Here is a 23,822-nt window from a genome sequence, read left to right on the forward strand (position 1 = left end):
CGGCGGCGGGGGTGCTCTACGGAGGGGACGATGCCCAGGGCATGATGGCGGCGATGCTGTCCCACGCCTACGGCCCCGGCGGCTGCGGGGCGGCGGCGGCGGCCGCCCTAAATGGGGAGCAGGCGGCCCTGCTCCGGAGGAAGAGCGTCAACACCACCGAGTGTGTCCCGGTGCCCAGCTCCGAGCATGTCGCCGAGATTGTCGGTCGCCAGGGTGAGTGCGGCGGGGAGGAGGGGAGTCCAGCTGGGCATGGCCCCGGGCGTGGGTGGGGGAGCCGAAAGAGGCGAGCTCCCGGCTGCAACATTGAACCCGGCGAGTCCCCCAAATCCATCGCGAAGGGGTCTGCGAGGAACCGTGGGTAGATAAGATGAGAAGGTGGGTCACCTTGCGAAAACCTACGGTATTCCGCTCGTTTTGCATGGTGAAAGGTGTTAAGTTTCTCCAGGCACCAAATCCGGTGGTGTTCACTTAACTCGGGCTGTATTCGTGGAACACCAGGCTGGCGTGGCACCAAAAACCTCAGTGAGGTGGTAAAAGGTCGGGTCGGTGGTGGATTCGGTGTTGTGCACGGAAAGCTGCGAGATTGCAAGTTTGCGCAGCCGACGGTACCCAGCTCACCTTAGGGAGCAGCTTGTTCAGACGAAGAAATTGACAGGAATGGAGGCTTTGTACGAGAGCTCAGTCGAGAGGGAAGGGGATGTTCAAGTGGTGGGTAATGCCATCACCCCCCTCCACCCCTCCGCTATTCAGAAACTTAGCTTTTGAAGAGCAGCCTAACTCTGTTGATCTTTTTGTATTCCCTTTGATACATTTTAACTCTCGAAATGCCACATTGGCTGTCTTTTAGAACTACTCTAGTGGACACGATGAAGAGAAAATGGACAGTAAGGTAATTGAGTTAAGGAACTCTATGCGATTATACAGTTTTCAGTAAATTCTCTTCACTTGCCAGCACACCAGCACTGCAGACAGACTCCTCCCACATTGTTCAGACAAAGGACCTATGTCTCAGATTCCAGGAGTAGATTTGTGAAGGTGGGGGAAGGGGATGCCCAGAGTACCTCTGTAACCGACATTTTTAGGGAAGGTCCTCTGCTCTTTAGTATAGCTTACCCCCAGCCCCTCCCCCCAATACTAAAGGAGTAAATACTACCCCAGCTGCCTTATTTCAATATAGCTTAGCCTGGTTGATGCATGTCTCTTTACTGTTAGGTTGAGAGCATTGTTGGGGTCAAATAAAGAGAAATAATGGCGCTGCTGCTTAAATGATCTCATCTTTCCCAAGTGGTCTAAAGTACACATAAATAAGAGGTCTGTGGAAATGGTGGTTTCAAATGTCAGAGTTGGCTCATTTCTTACCTCTCGGATTTTAATAAGAAAAACCCGTCTGAAATCTGGATAAAGGAGATAGCTTATTTCAGACTGCCTGATGACTAGTACTTAAAGGCACTGTTCGAAGCTAGTACCATTCAATTGAGAATTTATTCCTGTAGTTTGGTAAATAAGATTCAGATGCCTTGTTTTTGTTTTGTTTTGTCTTGTTTGGATGGGCTTGGGGGGCTTTTTTGTTCTTTGTTTTGCCATACTTAAGATACTAATCTAGGAGAGCGCTGTTTCACCTTGCATAGAATAAAACTGTAACATCTCAATTTATAAATCCAAAATGAGTTGGCCATTCAATTAACTACATCAAGGAATTGCTATGTTTCAAGCTTCTGTTTTGCCAGGTGAGGGTTTATGGCAGTTGGGAATGTGAGGTTGATTCAGACAAACTTGCTGTCCTTAAACTAGGAGTCTAATAAACAGTGGAATGGCACTAAACTAACATGTCGTTTAATGGCACTCACTGTAGTGAGTGTGTGACAGACAGGGCTTGTGAGAACATCAGCCCTGTAGGGACTTGGAGAATGGATAGGACTTAAATGGAGACGAAGAAGGAGAAGGACTGAGGAACAATGTGAGGAAAGGTGTGGAGGAATGATCTCTAAGTATGATTAGAAAGTTTTGGGGGTTTTGTTTTTGTTTTTGATACTTGGGGTCTTAAAAGGAGTGTGGCGAAAAGAGGCTGGGAAGGTGTCTATTCAGGCCAAAGTACGAAAAACTAAATGCTATACTAGGATTGCACTGCCTGAGCACAAGTTGCTTCAGTGTGCTTACAGTTTAGGATAACAAAAGAAAAGAACATTTACATTATTTGCCAGTTTGACTAAGGACAAGATAATGATATCTTTTGTATATTTAGTGAAATACAAACTTTTGTCCTTTTCTATATTTAAAGCACGAAAAAATGATCCCTAATTACACAGACTGTTGTCTTTATACAAATCCATTATTTAAAAGTAAACTGAATTCATTCTGAGTTTTTATTTTGTACCATCTCCTGAATTACAGCAAATGAGATAAAATCTTTAGTTTTTCTGGGCTGTGCTCATTGGTTAATAAGGAAATGTGGTTCTATTTATGTCTTAGGACATGGAGACAAATTGCTGACTATTCTCTTGCACTTAATATTTCCCAGAGCTGACAGTCCTGTTAAAAGGATGCCATCATCCGCTATCTTAAGAGCAGAAAGTCTTGTCCCCCTTTTCCTGTTCTGAACCATGCACCTAGTGGATCATTGACCCCTTCCCCATCTCCACCCGGCAGCCAGCACCATAACAAAACCTGTAAAGTGTGTTCCCACTCCCACCAGGAACAAGGCAACTTCTAATGTTTGCATCCTTCTATAGGGTGGTAATTTATCTTTTCTCCAAGCGAATAAATGGGGCAAATCACTTAATTTACTTGTCTGCTTTGGATGAACTGAACTTTCATTCTTAAGGATTATCCATTCCTGCCATTTTATTCATTACCTAAAGTTGTAATTTTCTGTTTGTCATCTCTTAATTGGTTTTGGAAATAAATATGACACAGATGGAGACATTTCTGACTTCAGCTCTGAAGCAAAGGGTAGGACAAATGGAATTCTGAGTCATATAGACTAGAACTCATATAGATGGCCTCTGGTTCCAGTATCTTTAAAAAAAAAAAAAAAAAACCCACTGCTTTTGATAGTGATGAAAGTTGTCAGTGTTGACCTCATATTTGCACTCCCATATTTGCAAATGTTAAATTGGCCCCATTTTTTTAAGATTTGCATCTCATATTGAAACCAACAATACTGTAAAATAAAGCCATGAGCTAAATAAAGGGGCTTTTTGATAAGCACTGAAGTTTTAGAATATGAGCTAGAGATTAAACCTGACAATAGACTTGGGGCCTGGGTGGCTCAGTCAGTTAAGTGTCTGACTCTTGATTTAGGCTCAGGTCATGATCTCACACAGTTTGTGGGATCAAGCCCCACATCAGGCTCCATGCTGACAGTGCAGAGCCTGCTTGGCCTTCTCTCTCTCCCTTTCTTTCTGCCCCTCCCCCCCCATTTGTGTGTGTGTGTGTGTGTGTGTGTGTGTGTGTGTGTCTGTCTGTGTGTGTGTGTATCAAAAATAAATGAAGTAAACTTAAAAAAAAAAAAACCTGACAACAGACTTAAAACTTAAACTTTTGTTGAACATAGTACCCACAAGACACATTCGCAGTGGTTAATATGAGGTTTAATGTACAGCCATTGATGTCCAGTTAGGTTAAAAAGTGAGTTAAAATAAACTCTATACCCATTCTTAACTACATTATAAGTAAATACTGAATGTCATATATTCAGTTGTCTTAGAAATTTGTAACATAGGGGGTGTATGTTACTGTTTAAGCTTAACATGGGTCTTCATCTATTTTCAATAGTGACTTTATATGTATGTTGTTCTCTTGCCTCATAGCCTGGAAGAGTTTCCAGCTTTTTTTGATTGTACATCCTGTCAAAAAAATTAATCTTGTACTTCCAAAGTTTGTATATTTATGTATGAATGATATGTATCTGATATATACTATAAAAACATGTAAAAAATTTAAAGAATGAGGTAACAGTGGAAATTGGAGTTCTATTTTTTGTGTGTCTACACTCTAGTGGGCTCTGTACCTTTGGCTGTCACTGAGCTGGACCCCTTCGGACATTGTTTTCTTCTCTATTGAGCTACTCTGTCTCCACTGATTTCCCAGTGGTTATTTGTGTGGTCACTTTTAAAATAATGAATGTGTTACATTGTTTCAATATCTCATAAACACATCCTTGTGACAATTTTCCCCATTTTATTAGGGTAGAACCACTCTTAAGTTTTAACATAATTGAAATAAGGTATATGCTTATTTGTGTATGTTCAAAAGAAAAAGAGAAACTTAGGTCATGCCATACATAAATTCCTTATTGAAGAAGAAATACACATTTCTTGAGGAGAAACTGTTTCAGAACAACGCTAAAGTACATTATCTTTTTCTTTTATGGAGTAGGGGGGATTATTGGCCTTCTCTTTGCCAGGTACCATAATCCTTCTAGGCCGTTATCCCCATTTTATGGGTGTAGAAACTGAAGCTCCGAGAGATAACTTGCTCCAAGAAAAAAAAGTGGAACTTGGATTTAGACCAGTTTGTTTGACATCAAAGATTAAGTTGCTGCCTCTGTATTCAAGCATCCTGCTCAGGAAGGTTAATGATATTTGAGTTAATTTCCTCCCTAATCTTTGGGATACTGTATTTCTAGTATAGATAACTTCAAATATCCTCACTCTCCAAATAAATTTACTTAATAAAATTTTGATGTCTCTGCTACCCAGAAGGCACAGTTCTCATTCTAATATTCTCCTTCTCATATGCCTAACTAAAAATTCACTGTCATTTATAGTTCAGAAAGTTAATTTGTGTTATATACCTGCTAGCTTTACAAAGCTTATATTGTAACTTCTAGGCTTTAAAATTTAAATTTAGTTGATAATAGTTTGTTAGCTCTGGGACCATTGGGAAAGGTTCAATTATTGTTTTGCAAATGGGTGGGGAATCTACTGCCTTTTCTTCCTGGCTCATTCAGCTAATGAACTATTTGGATTCACTAGGAGGAAATGGAAAATAAGGTGGTAATACAAGGGTGTATTTTCTACCCCCTGGTTACCAACAATCTAAAAATGATCCAGGGAGTCAAGTATACAGGAACTGTTAACTCTGTTAGAGATTCCTGTTTAGGAAAATTTTCAACAAAGTTTATGGGTTAGAATTCTCTGTAGCTCTTCTTATATCTTAAGTTTTCAAGGAAAGATAGTATTTAGTTATAAGATAGTGCTTAATATTTTGTGCATTTGGTTTTGAATGAATTTGATATTTTTACAGATTGAAAGATTTGGTACTTTTGCCTTAAACCAAATACAAAAATGTTCAGAATATATGTTTTAATATAAAAAACTACCCAAATTCCCTCAACAGTCTCTGCTCAGCTATGGTATATTGGAAAGAGTCTACAATCAGAAATTAAAATTTCTAAATTTGATTACTCTGTGCCAGTAACTCACTTTGTGATCTTGGACAAGTCACTTAAACTCCCTAGGCTTCAGATACCTCTTCAGCTGGATGTAACCTTATCGATAATACCTCTAGAAACTGAATGATACAAATAAATTGAAACACATGAAACTTTAAGCGATAAGTACATGTTGTTTTTGTTGAGTTAAATCTGAAATTAAGTCGAACCACTTTTTAATCTCATTTACCTTTCTTGGCTTTAGCAGTTTCACACATTATATTCTTCTAACGTGTAACAACTAGAACCATCTGATGTCTGAATGCCTTCTGGCTACACGGCACTTCTGTCTGGATAGATTTGAATTATGTTGTGATGACAGCAAACCCCAGCATCTCAGTATTAAAACAATAAAGGGTAATTTCTTATTCGCAGGGGCTCTGCTCATTTCAGTTATTCAGGGACACGGGCCAGTGCAGTGGCCACCATCGCAAGTGTTAGCTGGTCTTCCCATGTGCCAGCGGAATAAGAGACAGTAGCATAGGACATGCTGGTCTTTAAATATTAGACCCGGAAGTAATAATTACATCTCCTGTTTTGTTAATCAGAGTAAGTCATGGGGCCACACCTAACTTCAAGTAGGTAAGAGAAGGTCCATTACAACCATGTGCCCACAGAAGAGAGCCAGAATATTCCTGAACAGCTATAGTGACTACCACAGTATTATTTTATGATCAAAGGGATTGTTACATAATTTTTTAATGTAATTTAGGCCATGTAGAATTTTTGAAGTTGAACTCCAAATGAAAAAATAAATAACAATGTTCATAAGAGACTAAATAGGTAAGTGTATTTGCAGTTTAAAACCTCCTTTAGGAAACTCCAGGTAGATTATGGAAAATCTATTTTAAAACCCCATTGATCTTCAGGTAATTCCAAAGTGATAGTTTTTTTATTATTATTATTATTATTAAACTACATCTTAATACCTCCCAGATGGCTTTTAGACCATAATTTCTGAGTTTACTTTTAACTTTTTTCCCCATGCCACCATTAGGTACCATATGGACATTTTTAAAGATTAAATATGATATTTAAGCTTTTAAAATAATTTTCTAGTATTAGTATTACCAAGTCCAACTATACTACATTGAATATATGCACAGCCTAGTGCCATTTGGATAGTTCGAGTCTTTATTCTATGATTGAGCACTGCATAACATTAGAACCTCTTCCGTGCCAGTGTTTGGGATTTAAGAACAATTCATGTGGGCACGGTTTGTTGCCTTTGTCCAGTAAGCAAAAATTACAATTCATTATATGCAGAGAATCCTGATTTGACTACAAATAAAGTACCATGGAATAATAAGATTGGCCTTGAAATTATAAAGACAGTCCTTTAATGAAAACTGCAGGTGTAGTTAAAGATTAGCGTGAAGTAGTTGATCTTCTGGACACCATTGGAGGAGTGTAGGGAGGGAATAGTTCCAAACAACTAAAAGATTTCCCAAAAGGGTTGCTATTATTAACAGTATTTACATTTCAGGCTGACCTTTTTATTACTGTCCCTTTTTCCTTACCACTCATCTTCCCTTTGACATACCTTCTCCCTTGCCATCAGTACCATTTTAATGTACTGTAGGAAAGGACATTGGAACTTGGGAGTTTAGAAAAAAACTTGTTAAAGACTTGGTTTCACCATTTGTTGCCTGTGACTTTGGACAAATCACTTAACCTTACTGAGCATTTCTTGTGGGAAAAAAAACCTGTTCCAATGACTTGTTCTTCCTGGCCCCTTCCATCCCCCACTTGTTGTTGGGATCAAGTTTGAGAAGATGTCATTAGTACAGATTCCTAGCACAATTGAAAGTACAGACATAATAAATTATATATGAGGCAGGGTAAAGTTTATAAATCTGCTAGATTTGTACTCTGAGCACATACTAGGTTGAAACTGAAAATTGTCACTTTAGTAAGTTTTTCCCAGGGTATACCACTAACTAAATGGTACACAGTATATTTTTTTTTAAAGTTTACAAATGAATCTGATTATTATATGGTACCCAAATAGAAGTAATTCTAAGGTTTCTATTAACATCCTCTAAAGCGCATGAGCCTAATTTTAAAATCCCCAGTTAGGAGAATTGTTCTAGCTCTCTTCTCTAATTTACACCCTTATCTAGGTGTTTCAGCTTTGGTGAAAGGCTAAATATGAGCCTTTTTTTTTTTTTTTTTTAAGTATTTCAGTTTTCTTGTCTAAGTGAAAAAAGAAGGGGAATTTTAGATTTTAACTCCTTCTTAAGAATCTACTAGAAAAATAAGTTAGGTTCAGAGAATGGTGTATTTTAGGAGTTATTAGTTCATAATTTTGGGCAATTCTAGGCTTCGGTTTTCTTCATGTATAAAATGAGGTTGAATTAGATTATTTCTTAGTGCTCTCACATTCTGATTTTTGTCCAAAAAGAGTCCCTGCAATCATGCAAAAGTATACCAGATTTCAGATTCCCAGTTAGATTGACTTCAACATATCCCCTCCAAGTTCAGTAAAGTTGATAATATTTCAGCATGCTTTATATAATCAAAATGTTAAGTTTTATCTTCAGGAGATAAATCCTTTAAGTGTTTTCAACTTCCTATAGAAAATTGATTCAAAGTCAAACAGCTTTTTTTTTTTTTTTTTTAATTATAAACCTTCAAGTGTGTGAGACAGTGTATCGTCTCATTTGATCCATTCTTATTCCCACCATACAGATAAGGAAACAGATCTATGGGAATATAAGTAACTTACCCAGGGTCTCAATCTCATGGAATTGGAGACTTAAACACTGCTATCTCAGTAAGTGGTAGAACAAGCAGACAAAAAGATCAGCAAAGATACAGAAGGTTTGAATACTATCTGCAATATAAGAAAAGAGACTGGTATCTGTACATGAACATGTGTAGACATCAGATCATTCTGGTGCTTGAAACTGATACAAGTCAGTGAGGGCAGCACTGAATCTTGGTCATCTTTGCATCCTTGATAAAGTACCCAAAGCAAGGTAGATGCTTGTGATGTTTATTGTATTTAACTGGATTGTTGGATTAGACTTGCCACTTTACTATTCCTGTTTTAATTTCCATATTGTGGTAATTGGGGTTTTCTTCCCTCTTGCTTTTATTCCCAACCCTTTATGTAAGGAGCCAGTCAACCTGAACTTAATTTGGAGCTTTGTTTTATGGCCAGTAGCAACCTTCTTGATTTAAGGCATTAAAAGTCAAAAATAACAAAACTAAAATCACAATAATGAAGCTGTTTGAAGTGCTGACAGAATGATATCTACAGTGAGACTGTATTCACAAAACATTTGAGGATTTTGACTAGAAGAGCTACAAGGACACTTGAACTCTAGAAAGGAAAGCATTTATGATACTGTGCATTTATGAATAGTTTGCATTGCTGATCCAAACAATGTAACTGTTGGGTTAAGTTAGTATGCATAAGAAACACTCTCTTATTGGGATTTAGCTGATATCCATCAGTCTTTGAAAACATAATACCGAAATTGAGTTCCTGTAAAGTTAAAGGAGCTTTTGAATAGGTGTCTGGACTATCCCTCAAGGAATAGGATCCCCTCTTAATTCTAATATATCATGACACATGAAATAATATGTTCCTCCAGTGCTTTTAGAAAAAAACAGTATGGAGTCATAAGAGGCATGTGGGGTTGTTAAGACAACGTGGGTTTGAGATCTGACTTTCCCGCTGGGAGATCTTGAGCAGTTCAGGTTCTTTCCTGCCCTTCTTAAAGCACTGTTATGATGACTAAATGGGAATAAATCTAGATAAGTTTGGAAAACTGAAAAGTGTGCTACAGATTTTTACTTTATTATTTCAGGAAATACTTGAAGAGTGGTTGGGCATGGTTGGGTAGTCTTGTAAGTTACCCTTTACTGGGGAGCCAGGGTGGGGTCAGTAGGTTAGGCGTCTGACTTCAGCTCAGGTCATGATCTCACAGTTCATTTCATGGGTTCGAGCCCCGCATCAGGCTCAATGCTCTCAGCAGAGCCCACTTCAGATCTTCTGTCCTCTTCTCTCTCTGCCCCTCCCTCCCTCACATATGTGTGTGCTCTTTCTCTGTCAAAAATAAATACTTAAAAAAAAAGTTACCCTTTACAGAGCCACCTACTTGAAAAACGGGCATTGTAATAAGCATTTTTAATATGATTTCATTTAATCCTTGTAAGAACCAAGTGAGAAAAGTATCTTTAATCGTAGTTCCTCACCCGTGAAGGAAAGATAAAGGTTTACTGACCTGCTAAACTTCACAAAGCTGGTTAGTGATCATCCGAAGTCAATGTTCCCAACCATTATTACTCAACCTACTTTTCCTTGCGGAAAGGAAGAAAAGATATATGTGTATGAAATAAGGTAGTATCTGATTGTCCCAAGTTCTTTTAAGACTTTAAAAAAGAAACAGTGACTTTTTCCTAGGAGAAGAGGGACTTGGTCAAAAATGTAAGCATCAGAAAGGACCTAGAGGTTGAATGACCTGACATTGAAACCAGGAGTAGAAACAGGGTGGGGGGGGAGAAACTGGTGATAGACTTAAGACCCAGGCCTTCAGATGATCAGTTTTTTGCTTCTTACATTGTTTCCTTTAAACTATGCCTTGGAAGATTCATATATGGTAGCAGTAATGAGTCTGCACCTTTGTACTATTTTGAGTTCATAGAGCCAGGCTTCACATGTACAGCCTCATCTTCCAAACGGCCATGGTTGTTACTCAGAAGCTATAAGGTGTGGAGCAGAAGTACTGTGGGTTTTCCACGTTATTTGGGGAAGTATCTGAGCAGAGACAGAAGAGGAACAGGAGGAACAGGGCATGTTTAGGAGATGATAAAGTCTAGAAGAAGCTGGGTTATGGCTACCCGATGGGAGAGAAGTGGGGGAGGGGGTCAGCGGGTGGTTTTAATGTCAGGCCAAGGAGTTCTAATTTTCTCCAAGGTAAAAGAGCTACTCACAGAGTTTCATTCCCCCTCCTTATCTGTGTGTCTGTGTGTCTGTCTATCTGTCTATCTCTTTATAAATGTTTATTTGTTCTGAGAGAGAGTGAGAGCCTGCAAGCAAGGGAGGGGCAGAGGAGAGAGAATGAGAATCCCAAGCAGGCTCAGCACTGTCGATGCAGAGCCACCCAACTGAGCCACGCAGGCTCGACTTATTTAAAGTGTGTGTGTGTGTGTGTGTGTGTGTGTGTGTGTGTACTACACCGAGATCCTAGTAGGATTCTTTTCCCTTAAAACAACACTCTTGGGGGGAAGTTTTGAATAAAGGTACATGCCAAGGATGACCCAAAGTGGATATATACACATAATGCAATTTTGGTGTTTAGCTTTCTCAAGTCACCTTAAGTTAAGGTATATGTAGCTAATTTATGAAGTGAATGGGAAATACAGTGAACTTCTAGAAAACAAAATACTCTGTGAAAAATCAGCAACAGCTCACATAACATTTGGGGCTTGTTTCTTTTTAAATAAAAAGAAGAAGAAGAAGGAAAGAAAAAAAAAATGGGCATGTGGTGGCTCAGTAGGTTAAGTGTCCAACTCTGTTGATTTCGGCTCAGGTCATGATCTCACAGTTCCTGAGATCAAGCCCCTCATGGAGCCCTCTTGGGATTCTCTCTCTGTTCCTCCCCCACGCGCACATTTATGCGCTCTCTCTCTCTCTCTCTCTCTCTCCCTCCCTCCCTCCTACTCCCTCTCTCTCATAATAACTAAACATTAAAAAAAAAAAAAGATTCTTTGCCCCTACAAGATGGAATTTAAACCCCTTGCTGTCTGTCATTGAAGATGTGTCCACCTTTCACTGTGTGTGGTAACTTTGGCAGCATTAGAAATCTAAGGCAGATAGTAAGCAAAATTAAAGAACAGAAAAAGATTTCTGGATTGAGCCTTCCATTTTCCTTCCAGCTCCTAGAGTCCACCTACAGTGTCCTGCCAGAAGGTCTCCATAGGCAGTTCACAGTGGGGACTGTGGGCTTGTTCGCAGGCTATCCAGAGCACATCACATCTCTCCACTACCTTCAGTTAAACTTTTCTTTGATAACCCCCACCCCACCCCCAGTAAAAGAACATTTGGCATTGCAGCCCTTCTTACGCATGTTTTACTGAAATATTTGGAACATGTTGAGTTTTGGTACTGTTTTTAACTTTAATTGTTGTTTTTAATGTTGATTACAGCCTATTAAATTGATACTGCAACCCCAGGTTTGAGAAACCCCGAACATCCATCGTTTCAGTTCTTTTTCTTCCTTTTAACTCCTCTCCCAGCAATGAGAGAGAGACGGGTCCCTCTTAACTGCTATGCCTCTGGCAGGAGAGGTTCTCTTTACTCTGCAGAAGCAAGGCGGGACCGGACCTCTGCTCACCAGGGAGCAAGAAGGCCATGAATCTGGCCACAGCTCCAGGGTTTTAAGGCAAACCCAGCCCCAGCCAAGTGATATAGATAGAAAGGGGAAATGAGTTCTTATACTAGGTCTAGATTGGAGACTTTTTCATGTGGGGGATTTACTTACAAATCAAAATAGAATTACCACTATAGAACTTTGTATCCTAGTTCTTAACATTCTACACATTCTACATCTACACATTCTGGTACAAAGCTTGACATCTGTTCTTTTTATCAGTAGCTGTAAGAAGACCATGGTTAGACCTCACTTCTTAGAATGAAAAAGCCTTGTTCAGATTTCAGGTTATGAAATCATTTACCCTGCAGTTCATACAATTTAAAATAACGTCAGTACTAGCCAAAAGTCTAATGAATATATATATGCTAAGTCTAGTAAAATGTGTCATTTCTTTATATTTTAAAAAAACTTTTCTGGTTTAATCATACTTCTTGGAAAAAACTAATGGATTTGTACGGTTCAAAATTATTAAAACAATAAAGAGTGTGGAGGAAAATTAAGGCTCCCTTCTACCCTGTCCCCCTAAGTGAACCAGTTTTATGACTGCATTGTATTCCATTATATAGCTGTACTGGCCTCATGCTAATATAATTAAGTAATATAATACAAAGGTCATTTTATACCTGTGCAAGTATTTCTGCAGGATCAGTTCTATGAGTGGGACTGTAGGGGCAGAAGGATCCATGCAGTTGTAATTTTGACAAATAATGCAAACTGCCCTTGGGCAGTTCATACTCCCAGCAACTAAATATAAAGGTCCTTTTTTTCCCTGTTCTTAGTAGCACTGTTTTTGGTACTTGTTTTGATATTTGATATTCTTATAGGTGGAAAAAGACCCTTCAGTTCACATGGAAATGGGAATTTTCATGTTTCGTAGCCATTTGTAGATTTCCTTTTCTGTGAACAGTTTCTTTTATTTTTTTAAATTAGGTTTTGGTGTTCTGATACGTAGGGCAGGTATATGTATGTATGTAAGAGAGAGAAATTAGCCATTTGTGGTATAAGTTGTAAATAATTATTTCTTTAAATTATTTTTGGTGACTTTTGCCATGCAGCAGATTTTTTAAGTGTAATCTAATTTATCTGTACTTTTATGGCCTCTGAGTTTTATGCCACTCTGAGATTATAAATTCTTCAATGATTTTTTAAATATCTTAGACTTTGCAAATAGAAACTTAGTCTAAAATACTCTAAAAACCTTTGACCTCCTTCACCTATAAAATAATAAAACAAGTTTGTTTTTTCTTTAGTTTGTGTTGCCTATTTAGAAGTCCCCAACTTTGGTATATATATATATATATATATATATATATATATATATATATATATATTCATTCCTAGAAATCATGTATTGGTTGTTTGAACCTCAGTGTGTATGTTCCTATAGAAACAACATTATGATTGATGAGGTTTCCTGTAGTCCTAATCCAAATTGAGGCTATTGTGTTAAAACTGTCTTAGAAAATTTAGGAGAGAGAAGAAATACATTCTTTTATTTTTGTTTTGGCAGTGGCTTAGAGGGGCTGGGCTTTGCTACCTTCCCATTACCTCCTCTGACCTGGAAGACCTAAATAAGTACACAGTCCTTTGGGGCAGGATAGGCCTATCTGACTCCCCTATCTCAGAAGTGGTCCCCACTCAAAATATTTGTCTTCAGTCCTCCAGAGCCAGTTATTAAACACCTCTTTGTTAGTACCGGCCTTAGGCCAGATAGCATTCTGGGTACCTTTAGGCATATTTTCTTCCTACTAGGTATTAAAAAGTATTGTATCTTGTGACTGATGGTTGCTTCTAGTCTCAAAAGTATTTATTTGGAGAAGTTTACTTAATTCAATTTTCTAGTGGTCAGTATTAGTAAGGATTGAGAGGAACTAACCTCAAACTCTTTGGTTATTTCTCTCTTTGTCCTTAATAGAAATTCCCAGTGTTTTTCTGCAGGATGAACAGGACCCTCTTTGTTAGAAATGTGGTTCGAGCAGACTGCCTTCTTGTTAAATTGTAGCCCAGAGTATCTGAATAATAACAATAACTCCCCTGGATGTATAGTTATTTGTTCACATCACAGCCTTTTAGAATTTCTTAGATAGCTCTCCATCAGTCACATATTGGCCAATGGAAAGTGCTCTCGGTTCACAGCCCTAAGCAACATCTTTTGTGCTGAAAGAGGAGTCTTCTGAAGATTCAGTCTATATAAAAAAATAGATATGGAAGTTTTATTGCTCGTGTCTTCTAATTCACTCTCTATTGTGGAGCAAAAGCAGTAGCATTGCCTTATAGTCAAAAGTAACACTATCAACTCAGTCTTCTTGTAGTTCTTTATAAATGTAAATTTACAGCAGCACTATTCATTCATCCATTCATTTGAGAGAGAGAGCACACATACAAGCAAGGGAGAGGGGCAGAGGGAGAGAGAGAATCCCAAGCAGGCTCCGTGCCCAGCACAGAGCCCAATGCGGGACTTCATCCCACAACCGTGAGATCATGACCTGAGCCAAAATCAAGAGTTCAACGCTTAACCGACCAAGCCACCTAGGCACCCCTACAGCAGCAGTCTTTGTAGTTAAAACTGTCGAGTTTTACAGTAGCATAAATTCAACTCCTTGAAGTAATTTCTTGATTGCCCCCAAGCCACCTCGTCCCCTTGGCCCTTCTTACCTTATCCAGTTACTGCACTAAATGCTTTCCTTGCAGTTTTGCTTTTAGCCCCTCCCTGCCAAACAAATCTTCTCAAATGAATATCTTTGAATTAGAGTAATCTTGACTCTAAAAGTGTTTTTATGATAAGCACCTAGGATCCAGCAGTGAGAAAACAAGCCATTTCTTTGTAAGTTTTACAGTTTGTTGAAAGGGGGAATAGGTGTGGGTTAAGTTCCAAAAATCCAATGGTAGGTTGAAGAAAGTTGCGTTGCATATGTTACAATTGAAGTTAGCATAATCAGTTCCCTTCAACAAAGTTGCATTAGCAATGTGGGGCTAGAAGATGAAAGTCTTGAAAAGCTCAGCAAAAAAAAAAAAAAAAACCCTTACATTCAAAGCAATATGTATAAGAAAGGCCCAGTGTTTATAAAGGAAACCAATCTTTGTTTCAACATGTGCTGTATGGGCGCCCTAAAGGTATATACTTCTAGTTAACCATCCAGTGGTTTGGGAATGCTTATGCTTAGGAAGGGTACACAAAGCAGTCCTGAGGGATAGGAACCTTTGTAGAGGATGAGGCATCTAAACTAAAATATGAAGGCCAGCAGGAACTAAAAAGCAAGCAGAGGTGGGAGTAAAGAGGCAAGGACAAAGGAACATTCTAGTCACAGAAGCAAGGGAGCATGGGTAAGGAGTTTAATACGGTAAGAGCACACTGCAGAGTTACAGAAGTGAGGAAGGAGAAAAAGCAAGTGGTAAAGAGATAGATCTAGAGAGAGGTAATCGGGCCCCAGGTAAAGAGGGGCCTTGTGTGCCAAATTGCTTGGACTTTATCCTTGTGGTAAAAGGGAGCCATTAAAGCACTTTATGCAAAGAAGTGATCATGTGATCTGTGCTTTATTTAGAAACCATTATTTGATTAAAATGAATATAGCCAATGGGTTGGAGTGAGGTGGGACTGGAGGCAGGGAGACTTGAGGGAGGAGGAGCTTTTACAGTTAGCAGGTTAGAAATGATGTATGTAAAGACTCAGTTTGTATGTGTTATGAATTCATTGGGGGCAAAAAAGGGAGGAAAGATTTAAGAAAAAGACCACCCCCAAAGTGTGACATGTGTCTTTAAGAGCACCTGGCCTCAGGGTACCTGGGTTTCTCAGCCAGTGACTCTTGATTTTGTCTCAGGTCATGATCCCAAGGGTCAAGCCCCGCCCGCGTCAGGGTCTGTGTTGAGCATGGAGCCTGCTTGGGATTCTCTTTCCCTCTTTCTCTCTCCCTCTCTCCCCTATTTGCTCTCTCTCTCTCTCTCTCTAAAACAAACAAACAAACAAACAAACAAACAAACAAAACCTGTCCTCTTCATTTTGAGGAACCTAGATAACATAATATATTCATGAGAACAGATGTATTCTAGCAAGCTTCATGGTAAGATCTTTGAAAACTATAACCGCATGGCTCAGTTGTCCATGTAACACTTTAAGTTACACTTTGAAGCCCTCTAATCTCATGTAGTTGGTTCTGGTAATAGGTGATTGCTCTAAAAAGTCAATTAAAGAATTAATGGATTGTTATGTATGTGCATCTCCAATATTTTATTTTAACTTAAATGCATTTAGGATTTGGGGCCAAAACCTTTCATTTGAGAGTGGGTCTGCCAATCTGAGTAGTCTTTTAATAAAATCCATCCAGTGCCCATATTCCATACAATTTCCAATATGTTTCTTTTGAATTTAGCAAGAACTTTACAGTGAGGGCAGCATCATTCTGTGTTAGTTTTTTACCCCAGGCCTTTACAGTCGTCTCACTCATGCATAATTCACCCTTCTCTTCTTTAAGGTACATATATTTATTGAGACTTTCAAAAATAATCATCTTAATTTTCATACAAGTACAGTGCCTTTTTGCATTCATGTTTCACTGGCTTGTGTCATAGTTAATTGAGTTAGTGCTTGCGTACAGCTAGAAGAAACAGTTATGGGGATACCTTACTTAGTAAGCCTCACATTCAACTGATGGCAGCAGATGTGAGATAGCCTTTGGGCCATGAGCATTTTGCTCATCAGGTGAGTTTACAGAGGAAAGAGTAATGTTAAAAGATGACAATTAAGTGGAAAGCTGTAAAGAACTTCTGCTTTATAGTATAGTTGTATGAAATTTGAGGTTCTCGACTGACAAAAAGACCATAGATTTTAAGTTAGACTGGGTTTAACCGTTTTCCTGAGCTTCATTTTCCTTATCAATAAAAGTGTAATAATCAAGTTCTTGGGGTTCTTGAATAGATTGAATGAGACAGTAGATGGTCAGTGTCTTACATATGCATTAGTGGTTTTTTCTTTGCCACCAACATCCTGCAAGCGAGCTAATTATTACCGTTCTGAAAGTCAGACCTGCTTGTGGTCTCGCTTGCCTGTACAGAGGATTTCGTGCATCATTTGCAGTGACTGATAACAAGAGAAAGGAAACAATTAGCATGACTTCTAAGATCTCCTGGTAGAGGCACCGCCTCTTCCTAAGTGAAAGACCAGGACACAAGTATACCGGAGGACCAGGGAGCATTTGTGGAGTTAGGAAAGCTTTCTCATCTAGTGATAAGTTTTTATGATGAAGAAAAACTAAAATTAAAACAACAACAGCAACAACAACAACAAAAACGCAGCTGTCCAGAAGCAGACATTTGGCTTGCACGGAGCTTTCTGTGATTTGTCTTTATCAATATTATTGACATAAATGTTGATTCTTACGAAATATGTTCTTTCTAACAGGTTGTAAAATTAAAGCACTGAGAGCCAAGACAAACACATATATCAAGACACCTGTTCGTGGTGAGGAGCCCATTTTTGTTGTCACTGGACGGAAAGAAGATGTTGCCATGGCCAAAAGAGAGATTCTCTCAGCTGCAGAGCACTTCTCCATGATTCGTGCATCTCGAAACAAAAATGGCCCTGCCCTGGGAGGATTGTCGTGTAGTCCAAATCTGCCCGGTCAAACCACCGTTCAAGTGAGGGTCCCCTATCGTGTCGTGGGATTGGTAGTTGGACCGAAAGGAGCAACTATTAAAAGAATTCAGCAGCAGACCCACACATACATAGTAACTCCAAGCAGAGATAAGGAGCCTGTCTTTGAAGTGACAGGGATGCCCGAAAATGTCGACCGAGCGCGAGAAGAAATAGAAATGCATATTGCCATGCGTACAGGAAACTATATTGAGCTCAACGAAGAGAATGATTTCCATTACAACGGTACCGATGTAAGCTTTGAAGGTGGCACTCTTGGCTCCGCGTGGCTCTCCTCCAATCCGGTTCCTCCGAGCCGCGCAAGAATGATCTCCAATTACCGAAACGATAGTTCCAGTTCTCTGGGAAGCGGCTCCACAGATTCCTACTTTGGAAGCAATAGGCTGGCTGACTTTAGTCCAACGAGCCCATTTAGCACAGGGAACTTTTGGTTTGGAGATACACTACCATCTGTAGGCTCAGAAGATCTTGCGGTTGATTCTCCTGCCTTTGACTCTTTACCAACATCTGCTCAAACTATCTGGACCCCCTTTGAACCAGTTAACCCACTCTCTGGCTTTGGGAGTGATCCTTCTGGTAACATGAAGACTCAGCGTAGAGGAAGTCAGCCATCTACTCCTCGTCTGTCTCCTACGTTTCCCGAGAGCATTGAACACCCACTTGCTCGGAGGGTTAGGAGCGACCCACCTAGTACAGGCAACCATGTCGGCCTTCCAATATACATCCCTGCTTTTTCTAATGGTACCAATAGTTACTCTTCTTCCAATGGTGGTTCCACCTCTAGCTCACCTCCAGAATCGAGACGAAAGCACGATTGTGTGATTTGCTTTGAGAATGAAGTTATTGCTGCCCTAGTTCCATGTGGCCACAACCTCTTCTGCATGGAATGTGCCAACAAGATCTGTGAAAAGAGAACGCCATCATGTCCAGTTTGCCAGACAGCTGTTACTCAGGCAATCCAAATTCACTCTTAACTATATATATATACATAAATACTATATCTCTATATGGACTCGTAAAGGCATGGGTATAATGGTACCCCCAGTAAACTTCCTAATGAATTCTTATGACTGTTATCAGGCTTTATTGGGATTAGGCTAAAGTTGTTAGTAAACTTATAAAAGGCTGCTATGGTAACACTAAACCTAAGTGGTCTCTTGTCTATTAGTTTGGTTTGAATTATTAATACTATCCTGTAGACCCAGAGACATAGCTTGTATAAGAATTGCTAAAACTGAAGTTCAGCTTGGCTGAGTGAAGATAATCATAGGTTGTGTGGCCTATGAGAAAAGTATATGCGTCTAGATTTCAAAACAGTGGGTCCCAAAGCCTAACCACATTAAGAGTTTATGGAGGGTACTTGGCATTACAGATGATTCAGACACTTCCAGTGCTGCCTTCTTTACACTGCCAGTTTTGACAAAACAGGTTCGTTTTTTATTTTACAACAACTTATGCCTAATTCTGCAGGATTGCAAGTAACTTTTTAATGCATTGTGATTACTTATTGGTAATAATAGGGCTGATGGCAGTTTACTCGATCACTGGTTATAATTTGGGACAAAAACTGCTACATTGACCTTCATCTCGCCCAGAATGCTCACGGCTGGTATGATCATTGGATCAGGAATGCAATTGTGTCGATTGTGAATTCCTACCCATTGCCTCCCTCGGTGAATGTGGAAATGACCACCTGGGTTTTCCCATTTCGGGAAGGGCTTTGGGATGCACCTATATTGGCTAATAATTGAGGATGCGAACATTCCATTCATTAGTCTGATCAAGCTGTTGATTAATTTTTAGACTATAGATCAAAATGTGAAACATTTTATGTTCAATCCATATTTGTCTTGCACATTATAAATATATTTTTATTTTTTAGTAATTTAGGGGAGGGGAGGGAGAGAGGGATAATAATGCCCTTAGCATAATTTACAAAAGCAGCTGTGATGACCTTCAATCAGTTTACTTCATTTCAAAACTATTTCCAATCACGAGGAAAGATTTCTTTAAGATACACTTTTACATTTCACCTGTGGATGTCTGTAACTTCATCCTCAGTATGTTCCCAAATCTGTGCTGGCATTGAAAGGACAAAAACAATATACTGGTGGGTTTTTCTACTAATTATTTTTTGAAGCATTATTTTCCCAACACAAAAGAGCTTTTTTTCTCAATATAACAAAAATTGAAAATCCTATGTGTATTGAATAGTAAATAGACAAATTTTATTTTTTATTTCCACTTGAAGAGTTACATTTCGTATAAAAGTTTACAAATAACGGTTTTTATTTTGATTTTTTCAGTATAAAAATTGCCTTGATGGCATATTATGATGTAATGCTAACTGCTTGTAGGATAGTTAAATGTCAGTATTGAAACCTAATCTTTAGCTGCCGTCTTGTAGATACGAACGAATGTTCACCAAGCATGTATTTTGTATTTTGTTGCATCGTACACTGCAACTAATAAGCCAAGGAATCGACATATATTAGGTGCGTGTACTGTTTCTAAAAACCACAAACTAAGAATGATAAATTATCAATATAGTTTAGTATTTGCTAATTTTACTACACTCTTTTGTTATGTATATGTAGGGAAGTCATAGGGATTATAAATTCAATTTGAGTAAAGTTTAAAACCATATATTTTATGATAAAGGGCCTTTAACTTAAGATGGCCAAAGCACTGATATTATATATTTGCTGTAAAGAGAATTATAAGAGTTTTATTTTTCTGATATTAAAAGTTACTTAATAAAGACTTGTTTCCATTAACTTGAATGTATTCTCCCTGGTGTTTTTCATGCCATCGTTAGTTTAGACTGGAAGATAGCCACTTACCAAAACTGAACATGTCTTTTACAGAATTGCCCCTCTCACACGCCAGCTACCTGTGTTCCTTCTTGCAGTGGTTTTTGTTAGTGTGTTCTTAGTGTTAAATGTGTCACTTAGGCTCCTACCCAAATTTAGCTTTTCCCTTAAATGAGTGTTACATTATAGTAAAATTAGAGATTTAGCTAGCGTTAGATTGGTTGCTTGTCCACAAGTACATTAGACACATAAAACAGTAAATGACTTTTTATACACTGATGTTAACTAAAATCCTGAATCCATTTAGACTCTATTCAGTTTCTATCCTTTGTTACAGGTTTTTATCTTTTTATCACTAAATCTAGAAAAACAATTTCTTTCTAATACGAGGGTAACAAGTTTTCAACTTTCAGTTGCTTAGTACCTTCTGAAAGGTTTGTGGTTGATAAAAATATTACTCCACTAATGAAACAATTTGATACTGATTAAATTGTTGCCATTTGTTACAAAACAAAAATAAAGACCTTTCTAAGATGTTTTAAAGAAACCAAAATTCTGTTCATTCTTAGATTGCACAGCCACAGTAAGTCCTTCCATACTAGGTGTTGGACAAATTCTGAGGCTGTGCTAGGAGACTGGAAAACATAGATTTGACGATGGGTAAGATCACCGCCCTGCAATTACTTTGCTAATTTTAAGATTAATCTCTACAAGGGCGAAATTTTGGGGTGTGTTACAGTGCCAGGTTCTGTCCCCCGATTCGCAGTTTTCCTTTTCTGCCATTTCAGTGACCCACGGTCAGCTGCTGTTGGTCTGGAGACAGACACCCGACTTCATCTCATCACGTAGGCATTTTATCATCTCTCATCACGAAAGAAGGGGGATGTTCTGAGAGAAAGAGACCACATTTACATAACTTTTATTGCAACATATTGTTATAATTGTTTTTATTCTTGTTAATCTTCTGTGTCTAATTTATAAGTTAACTTGATCGTAGGCATGCACGTATAGGGAAAAACAGTAAATTTAGGGCTCAGTATTAACCATGGTCAGCTCTAATGTAGGCTGACCAGTGAATATGAATTTCTTTTACTTAATATAAGGTCAAGATCTTTCAGAGGACCTTGAAATTAAGCTACTTTGGAGGCTTTCCTTGCCAGAGGAAACCAAAACTATCTGAAACCAAGGTTAGCAAAACGGATAAGCACTTACCCAAGTTCTAAGTCTGGATCCGCCTTTCCTTGGATGCTTGCATTAATTTTCTTGCTTTTAGAAGTATTGGAGAAGAGAGGCTCTAGGAAGCCTGTGGACCCGTGTTACCAGGGAATTGCTACACCACTGGATAATCCACAACGTGAACAATTAAGAATTAAGCAAACCTACTGAGTACTTGATATTACATGTTTCCCCCCTAGCTGAAATTGAAGTGTTCCTGTGAAAACTTTTGTAAACTGAACATAGAAGCAGTTAAAAAGCAAAAATCCTCTTCAGATTTCTTTTGGTTGACGAAAACAGGTACTAATGTAGGTCTTTCATAAAAGCAAAGCAGTGCAAAGCAAACTTTCAGATAGCGGAGGTCACCTGTATTCCATTTTCACAGCCTTGGAGGGTAGATGCTGAACTGAAAACAGCTAGCAGTAATTCTTTCAATACAGGATTTTATCAAAAGTCCCTTGCAAAGCAGGTTTTTAGCAAGAATGAAGAAGGCTGGAATAATTAGGTTTTGAAAGCACGTACAGGTACTTACAACACTTGCAATTATTCTTATCAGTGCATCTGTTAGCATAAAAACCAGACGATGGTTCTCAATATGCTACCAACTCCCCCCTACTCCCAGCCCCACTTAAGTTTCTACTTGGCTCATTCCAAAACTTTTTGTAAATAATAAGGATTAGGATTATTTATAATATACCGCAAACATGTCTTTCATGTCTGTATACTTCAGTCTCCTGAAGCACATAATTCAGTGGTTGCAGTAATACTCTGTTTTATGGCTATTCCACACCTTAACTGTTTTCTGTTAGTGATTAAGTAACTATGGGCAATGGAGCACTGATGAATTAGGAAGGGGTGTTGAGTAACCTAATGAGATTCCATTTAATAAAGATTCAGAATAGCTGTTTTCCTTAAACTGCCATACCTTCGTTTTTGGGTATCTTCAAGCTGACCATGTGAAATAACTGAAAGTTGTGAATGTTAGATTTCCCTACCATATGGGACTTTCTATGCTGCCCCCGTATTAATGTTCATCTGCTTTTACATCTTAAATATCTTTTTTATATATATTTTTTTGATACAGCACCAGTGGGGGAGGGGCAGAGAGAGGGAAACACAATCTGAAGTAGGCTCCAGGCTCTGAGCAGGGCTCAAACTCATGAACTGTGAGATCATGACCTCAGCCAAAGTTGGATGATCAACAGACTGAGCCATGTAGGCACCCCTGCTTTTCCATTTTAAAGGTAGCATTGGTACACCAATGCAAGAGAACTTCCTTTGGGAGGATAAATGGTTAGATAACTTTCTTTTCAACATTTATTCATTTTTGAGAGACAGACTATGGGTCAGGGAGGGGCAGAGAGAGAGAGAGAGGGAGACAGAATCCCAAGCAGGGATTCTAAACTGTCAGCACAGAGCCCGACGTGGGACTCGAGCTCACGAATCATGAGCTATGACCTGAGCCCAAGTGGGATGCTTAACCAACTGAGCCACCCAGGTGCCCCTAGATACTTTAAATGGTAAACAGAGTTCATTGATCCGAGATGGGGATTGATAACCCAAGAGGAAAAGAGCTGAAGAGAAACCACACATTTCTAGGTCGTCAGGGTGTTTTTTTTTAACATCTAATGGAAAATGGAGGTGTAACACTATGCCTAAATGAGTTGCTGCTGCCTTTGTGTTTGTGTTTAAAAATTATAAACCTTCAGGGTACCTGGGTGGCTCAAGTTGGTTAAGCATCCTTTGATTTCGGCTCAGGTCATGATCTCAGGGTTCAGTTTGTGAGATGGAGCCCTGTGTCAGGCTCTGCTCTGACAGCACGGAGCCTGCTTAGGATTCTCTCTCTCTCTCTCTCTCTCTCTCTCTGTCCCTCCCCTGCTTGTGCCCTCTAGCTTGGCCTCTCAAAATAAACATTTAAGAAAATTTAAAAATTAGAAATCTTCAATCTTTGTGAGAGTGTGCATAAATAACTTATTAAACGTGACAGTCTTAAGGAGGAGCTATGACACTCAGCTGAACACAACAACAAAACTGAAAAGAACTGGCTTAGTAATACGAAGCTTGCTAGTTTGAAACGGGAAATGAGGGCCAAGATTATGTAAATTTTTGTTCAGTGCCTCCCAGCAACATTTCAGTGTTTACCCGAAGCCTCCAGCAGTGTTCTGCATAATTTATGGCATACATTAATATTGAGCATCAAGATGGGAAAAGGTGGTCTCACCATCTTAAAGGCTGTATAAAATTTCAAAATACAGAGATGACCTATGCCCCCCCAGAGACAGATGGAGAGGCTGTTAAGTTAGAATGTTCTTGGAAAAGTCAACAGT

General features: G+C 38.9%; 1 protein-coding gene across 1 annotated transcript; it reads left to right on the plus strand.

The window, feature by feature from the left end:
* Positions 1 to 6: 6 nt before the first annotated feature.
* On the plus strand, positions 7 to 18,611 carry MEX3C (mex-3 RNA binding family member C). The gene is made up of 2 exons (XM_049619995.1): positions 7 to 213; positions 17,216 to 18,611. The coding sequence occupies exons 1-2, from the start codon at positions 42 to 44 to the stop codon at positions 18,439 to 18,441; spliced, it is 1,398 nt and encodes a 465-aa protein (XP_049475952.1). The 5' UTR covers positions 7 to 41; the 3' UTR covers positions 18,442 to 18,611.
* Positions 18,612 to 23,822: the final 5,211 nt, after the last annotated feature.

The sequence above is a fragment of the Panthera uncia genome (genome assembly GCF_023721935.1).
Source record: "Panthera uncia isolate 11264 chromosome D3 unlocalized genomic scaffold, Puncia_PCG_1.0 HiC_scaffold_8, whole genome shotgun sequence".
Taxonomy (NCBI): Eukaryota; Metazoa; Chordata; class Mammalia; order Carnivora; family Felidae; genus Panthera; species Panthera uncia.